Source organism: Cucurbita moschata, unplaced genomic scaffold (genome assembly GCF_002738365.1).
Source record: "Cucurbita moschata cultivar Rifu unplaced genomic scaffold, Cmos_1.0 Cmo_Scf00011, whole genome shotgun sequence".
Taxonomy (NCBI): domain Eukaryota; kingdom Viridiplantae; phylum Streptophyta; class Magnoliopsida; order Cucurbitales; family Cucurbitaceae; genus Cucurbita; species Cucurbita moschata.
The window spans coordinates 1,696,847-1,717,205 of record NW_019268527.1 but is presented as its reverse complement, the minus strand read 5'-3'; the positions used below and the strand labels follow the sequence as shown (position 1 = coordinate 1,717,205).

Genomic DNA, 20,359 nt, shown 5'->3' with positions numbered 1-20,359 from the left:
AATGAGTTTCAAAGAATGAGCGAAAATTTAAAAGCAACGTTATATAACTATAAGCAAAAGACAACACAACGGCTTAAACAACGTAACTTTCCCAAGTTGAACGAGCCATATCATATCACCCCTTATTGAACAATGCATCATGGATACATCCATGAGTAAGATAGTTTAATATTTCACTGTATCATATGCTTTTATCTCCAAGTCTAAGCCCGCCCTTCATTCTTGTTTGCAAACTTCAATCCCTTTCATGGCGTCCGATCTCATCCGATCTCTTCCTCCTCCGCTGCAACCCGATGGACAGTCGCCAGGCGTCGAGAACTGCCTCCGGGAGCAGACAAGCAAAGCACCATTGAAGAGAGTGAGACCAGTAAGGGGTGCACCGTGGCTCATATCCAATTCTGCGAATTGCAGCTCTTACATAGTCATCGGCCGATGGGATGAACAGCGATGCTCTGCTCACTGATGCCACTCTTGATGCCATTTCAGTTGCTACATACAATGGCACCTGGTTTTTTGAATTCACACAAAAATTTCAGCTCTAAACATAGTTGTAAGAAGAGGGGGTGAGCTTTACTAACCTGACACTGAACATCAATTCCCCTGTCTTTATATTCCACATGGAGAGATCTTGAGAATTGGTCCACGTACCTGCAAAACAACCACAGATTCTGTCATCAACAAGGTACAATGGAAGATTTCGTTTCAGCTTTTCAATTATATCACAAATAGAAAAGTTAAGGCAACAGCCTAAGCCCGAGCCCCGAGCTAACCGCTAGCAAATATTGTTCTCTTTGGACTTTTCATTTCAGGCTTCCCTTCAAGACTATTAAAACGCGTTTTCTAGGGAGAGGTTTCCACACCCTTTTAAAGAATGTTTCGTTCTCCTCCCCAATCGACGTGCGATCTCATAATCCACCATCCTTCGGCGCCCAGCGTCCTCGCTAGCACTCATTCTCTTCTCCCATCGATGTGAGACCCTCTATCCACCCCTTTGAGACCTAGTGTTGTTGCTGGCATACCCCCTCGTGTCCACCCCCTACGGAGCTCAACCTCCTCGCTGGCACATTGCCCGATGTTTAACTCTGATACCATTTGTAGCAGCTCAAGTCACACAGCTAGCAGATATTATCCTCTTTGGACTTTCCCTCTCGAACTTTCCCTCAAAGGTTTTAAAACGCGTCTGCTAGGGAGAGGTTTCCACATTTTTATAAGGAATGATTTGTTGTCCTCTCCATTCGACGTGGGATCTCACATTCTTACTGACATGTGCCAACAAGGAGACGTGGTAGTTGCTGAGTAACTGTACTCTTTCATCTCAAAATCAGGGAAGAATTTAATAGTTTCTCAAAAGTTGGTTGAGGCGAAACAAGAAGACATGGCCATTGCTGAAGCAATTGGGTGGTGAGGGAGGCACATGTCAGTAACAGTTCTTCACACAGAAAGAGAGAGAAAGAGATGAAGTTTTCTTCTTCATTCTCTTGATTTTCTTTTCCATTTTCTTCCCTCCATGATCACGAATTCCTATTGTGAAATCCAACGTCGGTTGAAGAGGAGAACGAAACATTCTTTATAACGGTATGTAAACCTCTCCCTAGTAGACCCAAAAAAGAAAAAAAGAAAGAGAAAGTCCAAAGAGGACAATATTTGCTAGCAGTGGGCTAGGAATATTACAAATGGTATTAGAGCTAGGCATCAAGCGGTGCGCCAGCGAGAACATTAGGCCTCAAAAGGGGTAGATTGTGAAATCCCACATCGATCGGAGAGGAGAACGAAACATTTCTTATAAGGGTATGAAAACCAATCCCTAGTAGAAGCATTTTAAAAACCTTTTGGGGAAGCCCAAAGAGGACAATATCTACTAGCGGTGGGTTTGAGCTGTTATAAATGGTATTAGAGCTTGACATCGAAGGGTGTGCCAGCGAGGACGTTGGGCCCCTAAGGGAAATGGAATGTGAGATCTCACATCGGTCGAAGAGGAGAACAAAACATTCCTTATAAGGGTATGAAAACCTCTTCTTAGTAGACGAGTTTTAAAAACCTTGAAAAAAGCCCAAAAGGAAAGCCCAAAGAAGACAATATCTGCTAGCGGTGGACTTGGGGCTCTTAGAACGTAGTAAAAGAAAATAAATTGAAGAAAAAAGTTGGGTAGTTTATTACATACGCTTTTGTAGCAGCATAGATAGCATAGAGAGGATGAGAAGGTACAATAACAGCAGCGCCGGAGCCAATATTCACGATAGCTCCTCTGTTCTTCTTAATCATCTTTGGCAAAACAGCTTTGGTAACCCAAGTAGTGCCTTTCACGTTCACTTTAAGAACATCCATCCAAACTTTCTCATCCACTTCATGGAAAAAGTTAGCGTTTGGATATGTAATTCCCACGTTGTTTATCAGAATCCCCACGTCCAAATCTTCAATCATCTCCTTAATCTCAGCAATACCAGCACCAATATCATCTTCTGTGAAGTCCAATTCAATGATCTTTATGTTTGTATCAGGAAACTGAGATTGGATATCCTCGGAAACTGACTTCAGCTTGGCTGAGCTTCTGCTAATGAGTATAAGGTTAAGGCCTGCACTGGCAAGCTGATAGGCAAAGGACTTTCCAATGCCGTCCGTGGCGCCAGTGACTATGACCCAAGAGCCATAGCGTCTCAGATCCTTGGGGGATCTGAGAAAGGCTCGGTAAACCCATCGGACCACGGCGGCGGAGCGTTGGAGAATGATTAAGAAGCCAAGCAAGGAGAAGACAAGAAGCCAAATTGGCTGAGAGGAAACTAACAGAGAGCATGTTACAATCATGGTGTGAATAATCGGTTTGATAAGGAGGGCGAGAGAGAGTAGAGACAAAGTAGAGAGAGGAAACTCTGTTTGATTACCTACTTCATAAGAATGGTCATTTTCATTCATTCGTTATTGGAAGTTCATGCATGTCCCTTCAACCAAAACAAGGCGTGAAGTGGGCTTTACAAATGTCAAATAAAAACTAAGTGTTTTCACTATGGCTGTGAGTATGCCTCCAAAGGTTAAATAAAGCTCAGAAGATGGATATGGCCGCCAACCATACGACATTAATGGAGAAATCAGAGAAACAACTGACACAGAGCTTCCTTCCTTTAAGGAAAACAATGGAAATATATTGTATTGTTATAGTAACTTCAGTGGAGGGCAGTAAGAAAAGGAAGTACAAGATAACTCTATGAAATTTTGGCTTCAATGTTTTACCGAGAAGTTGGACGGTTCTTGAAAAACGGTGAGTGTGAGATCCCACATCGGTTGGGGAGGAGAACGAAGCATTCTTTATAAGCGTGTGGAAACCTCTTCCTAACAAACGCGTTTTAAAACTATGAGGCTGACGGCGATACGTAACGGGCCAAAATGGACAATATCTGTTAGTGGTGAGCTTGGGTTGTTACAAATGGTATCAAAGCCAGACATCGGATGATGTGCCAATGACGGGTGTGGACACGAGGTGGTGCGCCAGTAAGGACACTAGGCCTCGAAGGGAGGTGGATTGGGGGTCCCACATCGATTAGAGAAGAGAATGAGTGCTAGCGAGGACGCTAGGCCCCGAAGGATGGTGGATTGTGAGATCCCACATCGGTTGGGAAGGAGAACGAAACGTTTTTTATAAGGGTGGGGAAACCTCTCCCTAGCGGACACATTCTAGAAACCTAGAGGGGAAGCTCGAAAGGAAAAGCTCAAAGAGGACAATATTTGCTAGCGGTAAGCTCTAGTTCGTGATTCAGATCGCTCACCTGTCCAATTTTATTCATCAAAAGCTACCATCTCTCCTGCAAGATGAAAGCCCCGATGCAATTACTCCTTACAGGAAGGACCATTAGATTATTGAGCAAAAGATGATAACTCTGCTACTTCCAAGACATTAATTGCTAACAGTGCATCCCCACAGTACCGTTGAAATCATGGATGCTCAAAACAAGACAAACTTTCGTTTTAGATCTTTAAAAGATGAAGACAATCACATGATCTATTTGCACCTTCACTCTGCCTTCAACTTTGAACTTGCCTTGCTGTTGACGTTGAGAGATTAATGACTTTTAGTTCTCCTTCAACTACATTCCCTTTCTTTTACTTTGAACCCATTTGAGTGAGACTAAAAGAAAGAAATAATTTGCTCGCTAGGGGCAACCTGGAGGAGTCCCCCACTACCCACCCCCCCAATAATAAAGCAGCACACACGTCATACCTCGAGTAATAACAGAAATCTAGAAGCAACCTGGAGTCCTAGATCTCTTCATGGATTTCATTCGTAGTAAAGGCAGAAGCAACTCCTGGAAGAACAAAGAACAAGTGAAAAATTGATGAGTTTTGTAGTATATATATGCATATATCACTTCAGATTAGGAAAAAGAAGAGACCTTTCTCGCTCGGTGCCTAAAGCGCATTATGCTTCCCTTCAACAAATGAGAGTTTTCAGTAGAACCGGTGAACCACGCGAGCAGGTTAGATCTATGGGACAGAGGGCTCGTGGTACCTGCTAGCGCAGCTATGTAGTGGAAGGGAAGGAGCCTAAATCGACCCCATTTTTTCCTTGATAAAAAAAAAAACAGTACTAAGAGATTAGACTCTCGGATGAGAGTAAGCAGCCACCGACCGTTCCGACGCACCCCTTCTTTCCATTAATTAGCTTTTGATGATAAAAGGACAGAGATATTGAGAAAATACAAGGTAAATATGAACAGAATGCCAGTAGAAATTCAAAGATGTAGCAAAAGCCCTTTTAAAATGCGAGACAGAAAGAAACAATCCTCTTGATCCAGGGCTAATCTGCAACTTTTTTGTTAAAAAAAAAAACAGTTTTTTTAGGTGCACAATTAAAACATGAAACGAATAGTATTATGATAATAACATACTGAACTTTACTGTTTTGTAAGATATCGTTTTAAGAAATGATTTCAATTCAATCTCGCCGAATTAAAACAGCAAAGAGTCATGTTACCTTGACCAAAAACCTTAGTTTCAAGCTTCAGCATGATACTCATTTATTGGATACTTTTTGTTTGAAAATTATTGAATTGCCAAAACCATGAAGTACTTGAAAAAAATACTCACTTTGATCCTATTTTACTGTCACCTTCGTATTCCATTAACTGAGGTATGGGATACAATCAATTTATCAGCATCATAAACTATGCTAATCAAAGAAAAAAAATCAGAGGCCCCATACCAATTGAAGATGCTGAGACAATTATTCCTTTCCACAGCCCATATAGGATATGCAGAGACATGATTGGAACAATCCACTGCGGCCTCATGTGGTACCTGTTATTCAGAAGCATCCTGACATTGATAACTGCAGCCAGAAATAAAATATTTATTGTTTAGAACAAGTCTCTGAAACTCTCTCATCAGGATTTAAACGGCCCAAGTCCACTACTAGCAGATATTGTCCTACTTAGGCTTTCCCTTTCGGGCTTCCTCTCAAGGTTTTTAGAACACGCCTACTAGGGAGAGGTTTTCATACTCTTATAAAGAATGGTTCGTTCTCCTACCTAATCGATGTAGGATCTCGCATACATCATATACAAAATAAAATATTCATAAACTATTGGTTTACTACTAACCTTACAAAAATGTCATATAGTTGGAAGGTCTGTGTTTTGCGACTACTCAACAGCAAACCAAATCCGAGGGGACCTTCAGCCCACAATGAAGCAAGAAATGGAAAATAAAATTTGGGAAGAAAAGTAATCAGAAATATTTAAAACTCTATCTGATAGGAAGTTAATAATGATGAAAAAAAGTATTGAAACCTGCCCAAATATAGCAAGACCGCCTTCTTTGCCTCTTGAATTTGAGGAAACTAACAGATATCTGAACAGAGATATAGTAAGGTGGGATAAATTGCACCTCGAACCATAAAATGAGAAAAAGAATGAAGAGTGATAGTGCAACAGCTCAAGCCCACCATTAGCATATATAATTCACCTTGGTCCGTTACATACCGGGCCAAAGCGGACAATATCTGTTAGCGGTGAGCTTGAGCTGTTATAAATGGTATTAGAGCTAGACACTAGGCGGTGTGCAGGAGGGTGTAATAACTCTTATTGCTAGCATTAAATGAAGAAAAGCCAGCTGTACCAATAAAAAAATATATATATGGAATATGAAAGGACAGAAATATGAGAGCAGAAATATGAAAAGGCCAGTGGGTAGGTCTGCCACCTACCCAAAATCTTCTCTTTAAATCTTGTTTCTGAGAGGCCAATAAATCCGAGAGAGGGGTTGAACCAAGCTGTTTTTGAAATAAGAAGGAAAAAGAAAAGGGAACATTGATAAGAGTCGAAGAAGCTGAAGAAGGAAAGGAAGGTCGCTGGAAGGAAGGAGCTGATCGTTGGATTTAACGAACCGTTGGACCCGACCCGACCCAATTAGCAGATTCTGGTCCACTACCCAAAACTAGACTCGAAGGTATGCATGACCCTCGGTTCAGAGGCCAATGCTCTAAATTTGGACTATTTTTAACTCGAATCCTACTCAACTTCTATAGTTTTGATATATTTTCTCAATGTAGGACTTAATTGTAGATCTTTGAACGAATTGGAAATTTGTTGAAGACCCGAAACAAGCTCGAAAAGTCTACAACAAGTAATATCCTCATGGAGCAAGTTCTAAGAAATGCTTGTAGGAGTCGGTTTGGAGTATGGGCAAATGATCTAGTATTATACTTAGGAGTTTGGTTAACATTAGTTTCATTTATGGTACTTCGATATCGTGAGTGTTTATACCTTGATTATAGTTAGGGTTATATAGCTTCCGCATGCATTATTGTGAATTTCTCTGATAGGCGTTTGGATTTATGTGTTTCCTAGGAAGTCGAGATAGATTGTTATTTCTTGATTTGCATGATAAGTACAATGTGAGCCTTGATACTTTCTGCTGTTTTGTTTTGGGGTGTGGATAGCCCTTTATTGCCCATGTGTGAATTGGACTATTTTGCTATGTGCTAGATAGCGTGAATTATGAATTTCGTAGATTATAAGTTACCGTCTTTTAGTAGTCACCTATTGTAGATATGGGTGGCCTTAGTAATTATCATACTATAGTACCACGTCAGGGGTGCCTAGTGGGGAGACCCATGGCCTTTTACTGATCTAAACCCGATCGGAGTGTAAGACAGGTAGTTTACTGACCCAGCCCGGCGGGGCGTAGTGACAGGTAGTTACTGATTCTCAGGAACAGGCAGTTAAGGCCAGACACTACTAGGGAAAAATCCACTGATTTAAGCTCAGTAAATAGTTCGGTATGGAAGAAAATCCATATAAATGAGAATCCACAGGGTCTTCTTTTGAGACTATAGTAGTCCTTGCTAGAGATAGATTCGGGCATATAGCCAAAGTTTCCGTGAATAGGATTAAGTCCGATAATAGCCTACAAGTAGGTTGATTACTGAGTATTTTTATACTCATCCCATGTTGTTGCTATTTTTTCAGGTGCTAAGTAGACCAATGTCGGTGGCGGGAATGTGTGGAGTCGTGCGGCTACAGTGGAGACCCTTAAATCGAGTCCTCTTTGTCCACGTCGTTTTAATGCCATTTTGATGTTTATTTTTGGAAAACTTATGCTATTTTGTAACTGTTTTTCTTTTGTTGTGTTTCCGCGGATCCCGTTAAGTTTTGGAACTATTTGGATTTTTAATGCTTATCAGATAACATTAATTTTATTGTGTCTCCCGTTTTATCAAATGAAAATGTTGTAGGGCTTTTTATCCTAGAGTCCACGTAACAATTCGTGATTCGATGTGTCGGAGAACGGTCGTTACAAGGGGACTTCAAAACAGGTGGATTGTGAGATCCCACATCTATTGGGAAGGGGAACGAAACATTCTTTATAAGGATGTGGAAACATCTCCCTGAATACGGGTTTCAAATACCCTAAGGCTGACGGCAATGTGTAATGGACCAAAACGGATAATATCTTATAGCGGTAGGCTTGAGCTGTTACCGATAGAAATAGTTCCATGGCAGACCACAATTGACAGCAGGAGATTGAGGTTAACAAAAACTTGAATTACTAGAATCCAAAGCGGCTGAAAGCAAGAAAGAGGGATGATTTAATCCCCAATTTGAACATACAAATCAGCCATAAATCAACAGGAGAAAATGTGAGAAGAGCTTAACCTTCAAGAGCAACTAGCTCAATTCTAAAGGATAATAATGAATAAGAAAATGCAGATAGTTCCATGTAAATGAATTAAAAATAAATTCATTCAAGAAAACAAAGAAGTTGATACAATGTGCGAAATGGTTGGATCGTTTCAAGCTAAAGAAGACCAGCAAACAAAATTTACGCATTAGGGCAAAGAATCTACGAGCAATCACTTCGAAACTGGCACAAACGCGAATAAAGAATCAATCAAAGAGCAGAAGAAAGAAACTCACAAAGCCATACAATGTGCAGCAAAATCTATCGCGATGTGATCGCTGGGGTAGCCACCGTCGACGGCACAGAGCGCCATTTTGCATCCGTTAAGATGAGTAACTTTCTTCCTTCGATTCGACGAAGCAATAGCTTGAAGAAATCGTCTGATTCGTCGGAAAATTTTGACATAATCAGATGATTTTGATTCCATTGTTCGCCCTGCAATAATCGATTGATTATTGTTCGATTCTTATTCAGTGTCAAAAAGTTAAATCATATGGTCCAAATTTTGCTACCAATAGGTGGACATGGTATATTAGAGGTGCTTCCTTCCCCGTCCTCTCGTATTAGGAAAAGATCTTCTCAATATGTTCTCACGACGTTCTAAAACTAGTTCATGTATCACTTTGATGTACAATTCCAACCCTTGAAACATACTACATTCTTAGGCGATCAAGAGATAACTTCCAGATTTCAAACCTTCTCAATGTGAGTTTTTTTAGAAGATTAGTCTGTTATCCCTAAAATAACTTTTATCTGTTAAGCGATGAACTTTCGACTCAGTATGTAAAAGCCTAAGTCCGTTTTAGCTTGTTACATATAGCCGTCAACCTCACGATTTTAAAACATATTTGTTAGAGAAAGGTTTCCACACCCTTATAAGGAATGTTTCGTTCCCCTCTCCAACCGACGTGGGATCTCAAAATTCACCCCCTTTGGGGTCTCAACGTCCTCGCTGGTGGCTCTAATACCATTTGTAACAAACTAAGCCCACCGTTAGTAGATATTGTCCGCTTTAGCCCGTTACGTATCGTCGTCAGCTTCAAGGTTTTAAAATGCGTCTCCTAAGGAGAGGTTCAACCGATGTGGGATCTCACACAGTATGAAGGCGGACTTTAATGGCTACTAAGACTCATTACTATTTTACTCAGCTGTTTGTTGACACAGACAAAGTCGAAGAAAATCTCTCAAATTATTTTAATATTGAATCTTGAGCGTATAATAGTTTTGAATTAAATCTCTTTAGAAAGAAAAGCTTTTAATATTGATTCGGGAGTAATTGATATGATCCGAGACATCACATAAAATATAAACTTCAAGAATATGTGAAAAAATTGTTGTTCAAATTATTACGAGCGGTTGCAATTTATATAAGAAAATCAAGTTTCATTTATTCTGAGATAATTATAAATTTTGGGTGACGATAATTTAGAGTTATATATTTCATTAATATTTATTTTAAGGTTTTTTATTTATAAAGTTTATTTTAAGGTTTTTTATTTATTTTGAGGTTACACTTACAGTGACCACTCATAGTAAAACGTATACACCGCGACTAATTATGATTATAAAAGATAAAAATTACATCTTTTGAAGTGTCTGTCATGCATGTTGTTTTTGTAAGGTAAATTTGAAAAAGGTAGTAGAACGAGCATTTCTGCTTTCTTTTAGTCAATGACTAGGTTTACGCTATTCAGATATAGTTAAACATGCGTAATCACACGTCACAAGTTTAAATCTTCACTCTATTCGTGGTATACTATTCAAAGTAAAATATAGTGTCCCGACAACTTTACACGGCTTTACGAAACTCTAGAAGCCAAATTGATGAGTTGTAAAGATAGGTTAGATGATCAAAATATGACCATTTCAAGCTAATTAGTCCTAATCTAGCTGATCAAACAAGACCATGTCAAAAGAACCATGTATTAGCATTGACAAAAGAAGCTCCAAATTCAAAACTTATTTCACAATAAAATAATATAACTCAACTTTTTCTTTCTATAAACAATGGATTAAGTACAGAAGGAAGAAACCCAAGAAGCCTAATGTAATGAACTGAAAGAAAACCCCATAAAAATTTACCAAAAATAAGACACCAAAAGGAAAACTGTATACACAACCAATTGAATCAACAAAGCATCAATCTCTGCAGTTAAAAACCCACCACAAGAAGCCTACCAGAAGCACAAGCAGCTATGCGATGCTTTCTGCAAGAAAGAAACAAAATGGTTTGGCAAAATGTAAGAACACAGCTGCAATGAGGCATACTCATAGCACAACACAACAAAACATAACCAAACTAAGGAAAATTTCAGGTAATAAGGTAATACGAGAGTATGAATACTCCCTCCATTTAATGTCCGTCTCAATTTGTATTTAAATGTAACAGCCCAAGTCCACCGTGAGTAGATGTTGTCTTTTTTGGGCTTTTCTTTTCGGGCTTCCCCTCAAGGTTTTTAAAACGCGTCTATTAAAGAGAGGTCCCCATACCCCCTTGTAAAGAATGTTTGGTTGAAGTTTTAAAATTTTTCATGTAATGGTCTAAGCCCACCGCTAGTAGATATTGTCTTCTTTGGGCTTTTCCTTCTGGGCCTCCCCTCAAGGGTTTAAAACGTGTCTAGTAGGGAAAGGTTTCCACACCCTTATAAGGAATGTTTTGGGATCTAACACAAAATCATACTAGAAACAAAACAAAGGAAGTATGGTATATCCGAGTAGTACTAGACATTTATGACATAACATACCTCCTTTCTTGGATACTTTTGCTTCTGATTCTTCTTAGCAGCTTCATGATTTTTACTTCGGTATTGGTTTTGGATTTGGTTTTCCTGTGGTATCACATTATTTGGAGTTCCTCCATTCTTCTTAGTGTCTCGAGCCCTATCGAAAATCACTGTGAACCCTTCAGCTGCAGCAGGATCTTTTTCATCCCACTCACCAAACTTGGGCAGAGATGAACCCCTATGAGCCTGCAAGAAAGAACAACTCAGAAATGGAAAGCAATGGCAGCTTCAACACCAACTTCAACCCATCAAGAAACCAGCAAAAGCAATGAAGAAAACAAGGCAACCATGCATTAGAAAGCACAAAAATGGACGGAACAGAATCTTACTGATGTCATATCTGAAGATTGCAGATTGTTTTGAGCAAATGGAAAATGGCAAGAAGAGGAAGAGCTGTGGTTGAAGAAGAAGAGGAAGTATGGGTTTCTTCTTATAGAGTATTTGGTTTGGTGGCTGACAAAAGTTCAATTTATCAAACGCGTAAGAGAGTTTTACCGTTGAGATGAAGAGAAGAAGACTTTGAGAGGCTCAAAATAGGCGGCTCATTGCAACTGCCTAATAAAGATGGCCCAATGTGAACAGAATTTATAAAGGCAACAAGCAAGAGAATGTATTAAATAATGACAACTATACTATAAACAATCATATGGTTGCTCTTTTTCTAATAATGTAAAAGGTTAATGCCTATATAACCATAATGCACTAGAGAATTTTAGATTTAATTTGAGTCTGTATTAATCTTCGGCCAATAACAAAATGTATAGGGTTGTTTTATTTATTAAATAAGATTATATTTTTTATTAATAACAAATTGTCGGTCAAGAAAAATAATATTCAAAGAATTGACAGAATTAGAAAAAGTAAACTGAAAAAGCTATAAAAGTATACCATATATTGCCTTGACTTGACTATTATATGGCTGCGTTAAGTCATAAATGGAATTTCCAACATTAACAAAATTGAAGTTTTTTTTTTTAATATAATCATTAATACAAAAAGTATCATCTTATTTATAAAAAAAAAAACTGTATTTAAAATAACTGGCAAAAGCTAATATTATAGGATATGTTAAAATCACTAAAAATATATATTATAAGTTGAAACTACCACCAACAATTTCAGAAGAAGCATCTATAAGAAAATCGAGAAAAAAACAAAGTAGTTCAAACATATTTTTGTTATAAAAAATGGAAAAATATTTTTAAAATAGTGCCCAAACAACACGTTGAACTTGAGTCTATATATATTTAAACAGCAAGCTACTAGAAATGAGGTGGAGCATTGGTAACAATTAGGAAGTTACGTAATTGACCATATCAACAAAAGAAAAGACTGAATGAAAAAGAAAATATGAAGGCCTATGTTCCACTAATGATATATAACTCAATCTATCATCTAACAAGTACAAAAGAAGATATGGGTTCTCCGAACTCCTAAAAGTTGAGTCCTGAGAATCAATATAGGCATGATAACAGGCACAATCTAATGTAATTAATAAATGAACCAAGAAAAAATAGAGAAAAGGATGGTTGTTATATACATGATACAATTTACCGACACATGAAGGAAATCCCTTTGTTGGTGGAGGATCATATATTTGGTCACAAAATGGCTCCCAGTAACCATATGTGTATCAAGAACCAGTAGGTAATGAGACCTAGCCTTGCGCCTGGACGACTCATTAGAATTCGACCGCCGGAGACCCTGCAAAGGGTTTAGGATCAGGGATACTTGTATCGTATCAAAATGTAGAAGTTTGAGTATACGGTGTCGTTTGACAGTTCAGAAAAAATGGATGTGTAACCAAATAGAGTTGCCAATGTCTTGTAATCATTTTTCCTATATGGCGGGGAGAAAATTCTAGTAGTCTCAGTAATCATGTCGTGGCCATAGTTTACCACCATATTATGATAATTCAAACAGGATTTTGGGTGAAGCAAGCGTTTCTGTCAAAAAATTAGTGTGGCCTCGTGAAAAATTAGCACTTACCAAACTCCATCAATGCGATCTGCAACAAGTTTTCCATGTCTTGGGATGAGACCTGATGAATTGAGAGATTTGAACGCATGACCTGAAAAAGGACATGTGTAAGTTCTTTAGGTTTTGAAACTAATCAAACAAGTAGGCAAAACTTATAACAAACCTTTGTCTTTATCAATTTCCATGGCACTTCCTATTAAACGATCGGATTCTGTTTCTACATCAATCGCAAGATGATCAGTTGAACCTTTTCGCAACATTCGAGCATGGGCAGCTGAGGCTGGTGGAACAGGCGGTATTGTACTTTTCCCGACTGGTCCCTGCAAAATACCAAACAGAAGAAGATGTGATCCATGGAATTTCCTGCCAAGAGAACCATTTATATGAAATGCACATCTAACAAAACAGTATCCTACTTGTACTTCTTACGGATAATATAGTAGGTACCTATCTCGACAGACCCAAGCAAGCAATTTATATTCCATAGCTTAAAATTCACGTTTTTTTTTTCTCTGTTGTAATTTGTGACAACTAAATTCAAACTTAGTATATGGATATGTACCGCTTCTTCAATTTCTGATATCTCTGATCCAGAAGGAAATGGTGCTTCAAAGATGCCCCTTTCTTTTATGATCTCTGATTGAGATGTCCGGCCATGAAGTGACTCTTCAAGTAGCTTATTCTTGGTAGTTAGTTCATCCACAACCTTTTGGCTACCTATTAACTTCTTACTCAGTTCCTCAACTTTGGTTTTTGAATTTTCAGATTCTGAAAGCAAATCCAGGACCTGTCTTCCTATAGTTCTTACTAGTTCCTTCAACCCATCGGACTCAGAATCTCCACTATATTTACTACCCAACAAACTAGTATGTTGTTCCAAAGAATAAGAAAGCTCTGAGAGATCTTTCTTCAACTCCTCTAAATCGAGATGATCCCTCGATGCTCTATCAACCTCCTCTTTTAGCTGTTCAATTGCAAGTGTTTGTGTAGTCACTGTAGACTGCAGCTTTTGGTTGTCATGAGATAATAATTTTAGCTGATTTTGTAACTCAGAAACATAATCAGTTAGGTAAAAGAGCTTCTTTACATCAGGTGAATCATATTGTTCCAGATCTTGATATTCTGATTCTTGAAAAAGGAACTCGATTCTTCTAACTTTCTCAAAGAGGGCTTTCATTTGCATTGCTGACAAAACGCAGTCTTCTGCCACAACGAAAAAAATAAATAAGCAATCAGAATATATTAAAAAGGTCGTGGAAAACTTCTCCAAATATTTGAAGAAAGAAGGGTTTACCTTGTTCTTTCACCAAACTACTATACAATGATGAAACTTCAGCCTCTCTTTCTTTCAACTTTTCTTTATTTGCCTGACAGACCTCCAGTTGACGCTTCAGATCATCACAGGAATTCTGTAATAGTTGTAAATCAGCCTCCAACTTAACTACCATATGTTTGTTCAAGTCCCTTTCCTCTCTAACTTTCTCAGTAGTTGCCTCAGTTATTTCTAATATATGCTGTGTATCTTGAATTCTAGCAGCAGCACCCTTAATGACGCTCTCAAACTGTTTAACCATAGATTGAACTTTTCTACTTGCAGCCAATAATTTTTCTGCAGCAGCAGCTGACTTGCTTCTAGTAGAATTTGCGGGAGACTCTGCGGCTGAAGCTCCATTAGTTTCACTACTTTCCATGGGTATGCTATCCTTCAAGTTGTCAAGTTCGGGAATAGAGTCGAGGAAAAGTAGATGGTTGGTCATTTCAAACTGAAGTTCTTTTGTTGCTTCAACACAGGCAGACAATAAAAGTGAAACATCATCTTCCAGCATCACTTTGGTATTTTCTTGTTCCTGTTTATACATTTCGAGATTCTTCACCATCTCTTTCAAGGATTCAACGTGTCCACACACAAAAACTACTTCCTCCCTTGTTGCTTCAACTTTTTTTAACAGATCAGCCATAAACCCGTCCATTGAAGAGGAGAAACCTTCAAAATAATCTGTGAATCTTTTGTTCTTTAACCAGATTCCTTCCATAATCTTTCTAAAAGATGAAGAAATGTTGCCAGCATCACCTTCAACAACCACCTTACCACTTTCAATTTCAGCAGCAAAATCAAGGAGCTTTTCATGAGAGAGGGACTCCATAGCATGCGGATCCTGGATTAAATTAGAAAAGAACATAATCATTAAATTGAAACCACATGGAATATTTGAAAATAGTTAATTAAATACTTCACATATTTCTACAATGCGAGAAGCACACATGTCAACGTGCCCCAAGGGGGGGGGGGTGTCCACTGTTAATAGGCTCAAAAGAGCATCAAATGGCTGCCATTCAGAAAGCAAAAAGAAAAGAAGTAAAATGCAGAATTTTTTCCAATGAGAAAGCTGCATTTTATAAAGAAAAATAAAATTACAATAGAAAAACAGGCCATAAAAAGCTCGGCCAAAGGAGGCACCAAAACACACAAACATTAAAGACACAGACCGGCATAAACGGATCAGCATGCTGAATAATTTCTGTATGGACTTGTCGAAAGCTATAAAAGTTAGTCGTTTACCGATCTTTGATATCCAGAAAAAAAAAAAAAGAAGAAGAGAGAGAGAGAATACCTTAACAGCATGATGGTTATGAGAACCTATTAGACCGCTGTTAACAAAACAATCACTAGTGTTCTTCAGAACGATATCAATCTCTCTTAGTCTCTCAAATTTCTTCTCAAAGCATCCTGTCACCACAGTCAACAATGTCTCATCTGCAATAAACTTATGAAGATCATTGAGGTAGCCGGCAAACTCTATAGATCTGCTCTCTAAGCTGCCACTAGTCCCGGCCAACTCTTCCATGCATGCATTTAATTTGGAATTTAGAGCAAATATTTCATTTTCAGAATCTTTCCTCTCACCTTCAATTATAGAAATTTTACTTTCTGCCTTACGTAATGCATTTTCCAAAGATGTTATTGATTCAACTGCCTCAACAACTTTGCTCTCTTGAGAGCTGACTTCCTCTTGCAATATCTTTCGCTCAGTTTCTAGCTTCTCTATAGCACTTTGTGCTTCAGCATTCCGTTCATTCAGCAAAGCAACATTTGTCTCAAGCTCAATTAATGTCTTTTCTAACGTGTTTATAGTTCTCTGGGCCTCTGCCAATTTATCTGTCTGAATAGCCACTTCCTCCTTTACTTTTTTAGACTCCATCTCTACAGTGACTTTACAAACTTCAGCTTCTTCTTTCTCTTTGACAAGCGCAAGTATTTTATTTTCTGCCTGTGATAATGATTCTTGAAGTAGGTTCATGGATGAATAAGTCTCTGCGGACTTGCTGGACTGTGAATAGGCTTCATCTAATGCTTTCTGTAATTCATGTTCAATGTGCATCTTACTAGATTCTATTTCCTTTTTCTCCTCAGAAAGTTGAAAAATGTTTTTCTCAGCAGATGATAATGCAATTTCCAATGAGTTTATAGCAGCTAAAGCATCTCTTAATTTACTTTCCATAGTAATTAATTCCTCTTTAATACTCTCCAATTCTTGTTCTTTACATATCTTAGCATCATGTGATTCCCTAATGTAGTCTGCAATCCACTTCACCTTAGCTATAGGCTCTTCAAAAACTATATTAATGGGAAGAACAATTCCATCAATTGATTCAATTACTTTCTGTAACATATTATTGCTCTCTAATAAGAACTGCTCATATTGATTGCATTTTCCCTTCAAAATATCAAGATCAGCCTCCAACTCTGGAATGCGCTGTGTATCAATAGACAACAAATTGATTTGATTTCTGCAATCATCAACTGTTGATTCTAGACTATCTAATTGTAATTTCAACTTCTCTATTTCTATGTTCTTTTCATCTAAGACACTTTTCATATTTTCCCTGTCCTGAACAAGTCCTTTGCCTTTCTTGACTGCCAAGGACAACTTTTCCCTTAGCATGGCATATTTCTCCTCTGATCTTTGGATATCTCTCTGCAAAGAGTCATTTTCCTCTTTCACTTCTCTAAGTTCTTGAGATACTGATCTTAATCTAGTTGAGTAATTGCTGATATTAGAAGACTCCTCTTCTAGGAGTATATCATGGAGCATCAAATCCTGATGACTAACATACAAAAGAGTTTGAACCTTTGCAAAAGATTCTACGTATTCACTAGAAACTTCAGCAGCAACACTGGCCTGCTCTTTTATCCTCTGAAAGCATCTGTAAGCAAGCAAGTTTAAGTCCAACGAAATTTCACTGACCCCTCCATCATCTGTTATCATTCCAGATTCTTCTTGTAACATTTTTATGATTTGAGCCTTCTCCAACGAAGCCTGATGCTCTTTTATCATGACCTCTTCGTGTTTTCTTAACAGATCATCCAACTCCTCCTGGATATAGTCCTTTTCCTGTAATTCAATTGAAAGTAATGCACTTATGCGGTCAATCTCTCCACATGCTGCTTCTTTTGTTTTAACAAGTTCATCTCGCAAGATCATTATTTCATCTTTAGCCTGAAAAAATGATTCCTTAAGCCAACTGACGGAAGATTTCAGGTCATAAGGTGCAATCAAATCTGGAAAATCAGATAAGTTTTGATTATCTTTTAGTTTATGAAACTCCAATAAAATAGCCTCCAGGACCTTCTTCTCATCCACAAGCCACTTGATTCTTTCTATACTATCCATTGACGTGAGTTCACGAGGAACTTCAACTTGAGATATGATATCCTCAAATGTTTCAAGGACCGTATTCCTTTGCAACAAATTTTCCTGCAGTGATGCAACTAAATTTTCATTTTTAGCCAAGTCAACCTTAATTAGTTCTGCAGCCTCCAAGGCATTTGATTTCTCTTGTAATTCGATAGAATATTTTTCAAGCTCAAGACCTTTGTCAGCTAGAGACTGTTTTAATGCATCACGTTGCTGTACTAATGCCTTGCCTTTTGTCACAGCCATTTTTAGCTTCTCTTTGGTACTAGCACCCCTCATCATTTCCTGTTCCAGCTCACTTTTTGCTTTTTCAAGTTCTGCATTAACAGTCTCAACTGTCAATCTGTAATTGTCTAGCTCAACAGCCAATCTTCTATTTTCATCTTCCAGTTGATGCATTTTTGCAACATTGCTTACCTCTTTAGCTTTGAGCTCAATTAACTCATCACAAGCAGAGCCCAAAATCGTTTCCAATCCTGCAAAGACGGTGTCGGACTCTGCCCCAGATAAACATTTTTGGAGTTGATTGATTTCCAGAAGGATTTTTTTATAATTATCAACCAACAGAGAAGCGCTTCTTTCAACAAGAACTGTTTTCTCAGATGTAGAATCGCCAGGAAGATCTTGCTGATTCAATACTGAGTTGACAGAAGCTAGCACCCTGTCTAATGTGGCATTCGTATCCCTCTCCTTCTCTAACGAAATTTTCATAGAATCTTCAATTGAATTTGCATAAGAGCGAACAACTTCATCAGTCACCAAAATTTCGACAACCTTTGCATTAAGATATTCAATCTCTTGATCCTTCATTAAGAGGCTATTACGCAGTTCTCCTATAGTAGCCTCGTACTGCAACCGTTCATCTAAAGTCCTATTAACCAATTGTGAGCATTCATTTATTAGGTCTTTCAATGTGGAATTAGTAACCGAAGTGTTCTCTTCAACCTGCTCGATTCCATACAAATGAACACTCTCGTTCAACTGACTGCCAGTAATATTGAACAATGACTGTTGATTAGTAGCAGTCTTTAATTGGCGACAAATGCTAAGAAGTTCTTGCACAAAAGCTTCTCTTTCTTCCTGCAAATCAAGCACCAAAAAAAAAGTTTAATGCCACAACAAAAGCGTTGTATCCACAACTGAAGAGGGATTATGAACCTCAAAATCTTGTATGACATTTTCTTTCTCAAAAATGGTCTCATTCAGAGTGGCCCTCGTATTTTCGACCTCGTGTATAAAAGAAACTTTTTCTACCTCATACTGTAATTCCTGCGTATCAGAAGGCGCTTCCTCCGTCAAACTACCTTGAGTTTCAGCAGCTGCTACTGCTTCTCTGATATCAGCATTGCCAACCAACTCGTCCGGGCAGTCCACAAACATATCTTCTTTTCCAACATCTTCGACTATTACAATATCATCGGAGTCATCTTGTGGCGAGTTCTCTGCACCTTCGGTTCGAGGACTCTCTGGCGATATTACCAATCCCTAAACTCCATGTTAAAAACCATATTATCTTCAAAGTATTAACTTCCATTTTCTTCTCAAATTAACAAGGAAAATTCATGCTAAAAAATTTCTGCAGCTTGTGCATGCAAATCAATGCTACACTAACCTGGTTCGGTTCGGACGGGACAAATCCACTGGATATCTCAGAGGACTGCAAAACGGAGTCATTCTCCGAAACAATGTCCGCGGCCGTCTCAGAGGATGACTCCACAACACCATCATTAACCGTAATTTCCACAATTTCCACCCCATTATTTCCATCTTCAGCTCCAGTTCCTGAACTCAGCAGCGACTGCTCTGGATCATGATTCTCAGACATGTCGATATCTCATAACCCACCGCCCTAACCTCAAGAAGAATTAGATCTCATACAAAACAAAATAACCCTAGCAAATCAATTACCTCAAAAGAATTCCAAAATGAGATCTAAATTGAATCAAATAACCATTAAACCCTCAAAATCCAAGATTCCACCCCCAATTCGCAGAATTACAAATTCAAAAAAGAAAAAAACAATATATAAATCCAAATGGCGGGTAAAAGAAATGGATACCAGCAAAATCACTATCGCAATTGCTTACAATGATGAATGAGTAACTGTCAGATATCGATACTGGATCGACGACTCGATAACCTTTTCCACATGAATCTGTAGAGAGTTGAAGCAATTAATTTCGCAAATCAATTGACCTGATTTAGCGTCACGGTTGGTCTGAATCGCAGGCTCAACTTCATCAACGGGCCTATACCGAAATGTCGGTTCAGGCCCATCCCCTGCTCGATCTAAGTTTCCTAAAAGTCAAAATTTGATCTAAGCCAATCCATTCGTTAGTTAAATTGGAAACAAATCGGTATTTTACAGTGCATACTTTGAGTTAAATGTTGGTCAGATATCATCATTTACCGTGCTACGTAGTACCCGTCCTAAATAGGATAGAGAATTTGAGTTAAATATTGGTCAGATATCATCATTTACCGTGCTACGTAGTACCCGTCCTAGATAGGATAGAGAATTTGAGTTAAATGTTGGTCAGATATCATCATTTACCGTGCTACGTAGTACCCGTCCTAGATAGGATAGAGAATTTGAGTTAAATGTTGGTCAGAGATCATCATTTACGGTGCCACGTAGTACCCATCCTAGATAGGGTAGAGAATTTCCGTTTAAACAAGGAAGCATGCCGCTTTTTCAATTTAAAAATAAATGTATATTTTTTTCTATTA

The 20,359-nt window shown here is 38.3% G+C and overlaps 4 protein-coding genes and 1 long non-coding RNA gene across 9 annotated transcripts; 1 reads left to right on the top strand and 4 right to left on the bottom strand.

Moving 5' to 3' along the window:
* Nucleotides 1-16: 16 nt before the first annotated feature.
* On the bottom strand, nucleotides 17-3,333 carry LOC111449614 (very-long-chain 3-oxoacyl-CoA reductase-like protein At1g24470). Its single transcript, XM_023089593.1, has 3 exons — nucleotides 2,162-3,333; nucleotides 579-648; nucleotides 17-505 (listed from the first exon to the last, which is right to left on the bottom strand). Exons 1-3 carry the CDS (start codon nucleotides 2,908-2,910, stop codon nucleotides 236-238), a joined length of 1,089 nt encoding a protein of 362 aa, XP_022945361.1. The 5' UTR covers nucleotides 2,911-3,333; the 3' UTR covers nucleotides 17-235.
* Nucleotides 3,334-3,588: 255 nt separating this feature from the next.
* On the bottom strand, nucleotides 3,589-8,745 carry LOC111449618 (regulator of G-protein signaling 1-like). Of its 5 annotated transcripts, XR_002711672.1 has the most exons (5): nucleotides 5,589-5,676; nucleotides 5,192-5,317; nucleotides 4,383-4,554; nucleotides 4,211-4,295; nucleotides 3,589-3,794 (listed from the first exon to the last, which is right to left on the bottom strand). XR_002711672.1 is itself a non-coding variant. In XM_023089596.1 (4 exons), exons 1-4 carry the CDS (start codon nucleotides 8,487-8,489, stop codon nucleotides 5,290-5,292), a joined length of 258 nt encoding a protein of 85 aa, XP_022945364.1. In that variant the 5' UTR covers nucleotides 8,490-8,745; the 3' UTR covers nucleotides 5,191-5,289. The 5 variants fall into 5 exon arrangements, 1 of the variants encoding a protein (XP_022945364.1); XR_002711670.1 differs by having other exon boundaries at nucleotides 4,211-4,554; XR_002711669.1 differs by lacking the exon at nucleotides 3,589-3,794 and having other exon boundaries at nucleotides 3,813-4,295.
* LOC111449619 lies at nucleotides 6,187-7,732 on the top strand. The gene is made up of 3 exons (XR_002711673.1): nucleotides 6,187-6,435; nucleotides 6,539-6,612; nucleotides 7,458-7,732. It is a non-coding gene; the product is annotated as an uncharacterized LOC111449619 (long non-coding RNA).
* Nucleotides 8,746-10,078: 1,333 nt separating the features above from the next.
* LOC111449617 (RPM1-interacting protein 4-like) lies at nucleotides 10,079-12,504 on the bottom strand. The gene is made up of 4 exons (XM_023089595.1): nucleotides 12,493-12,504; nucleotides 11,282-11,405; nucleotides 10,914-11,138; nucleotides 10,079-10,376 (listed from the first exon to the last, which is right to left on the bottom strand). The coding sequence occupies exons 2-4, from the start codon at nucleotides 11,288-11,290 to the stop codon at nucleotides 10,344-10,346; spliced, it is 267 nt and encodes an 88-aa protein (XP_022945363.1). The 5' UTR covers nucleotides 11,291-11,405; nucleotides 12,493-12,504; the 3' UTR covers nucleotides 10,079-10,343.
* Nucleotides 12,286-19,908, bottom strand: LOC111449611 (putative leucine-rich repeat-containing protein DDB_G0290503). Its single transcript, XM_023089583.1, has 9 exons — nucleotides 19,717-19,908; nucleotides 19,242-19,478; nucleotides 18,788-19,114; nucleotides 15,545-18,709; nucleotides 14,227-15,088; nucleotides 13,495-14,135; nucleotides 13,096-13,252; nucleotides 12,942-13,023; nucleotides 12,286-12,656 (listed from the first exon to the last, which is right to left on the bottom strand). Exons 2-9 carry the CDS (start codon nucleotides 19,452-19,454, stop codon nucleotides 12,554-12,556), a joined length of 5,550 nt encoding a protein of 1,849 aa, XP_022945351.1. The 5' UTR covers nucleotides 19,455-19,478; nucleotides 19,717-19,908; the 3' UTR covers nucleotides 12,286-12,553.
* Between the last annotated feature and the right edge of the window lie 451 nt (nucleotides 19,909-20,359).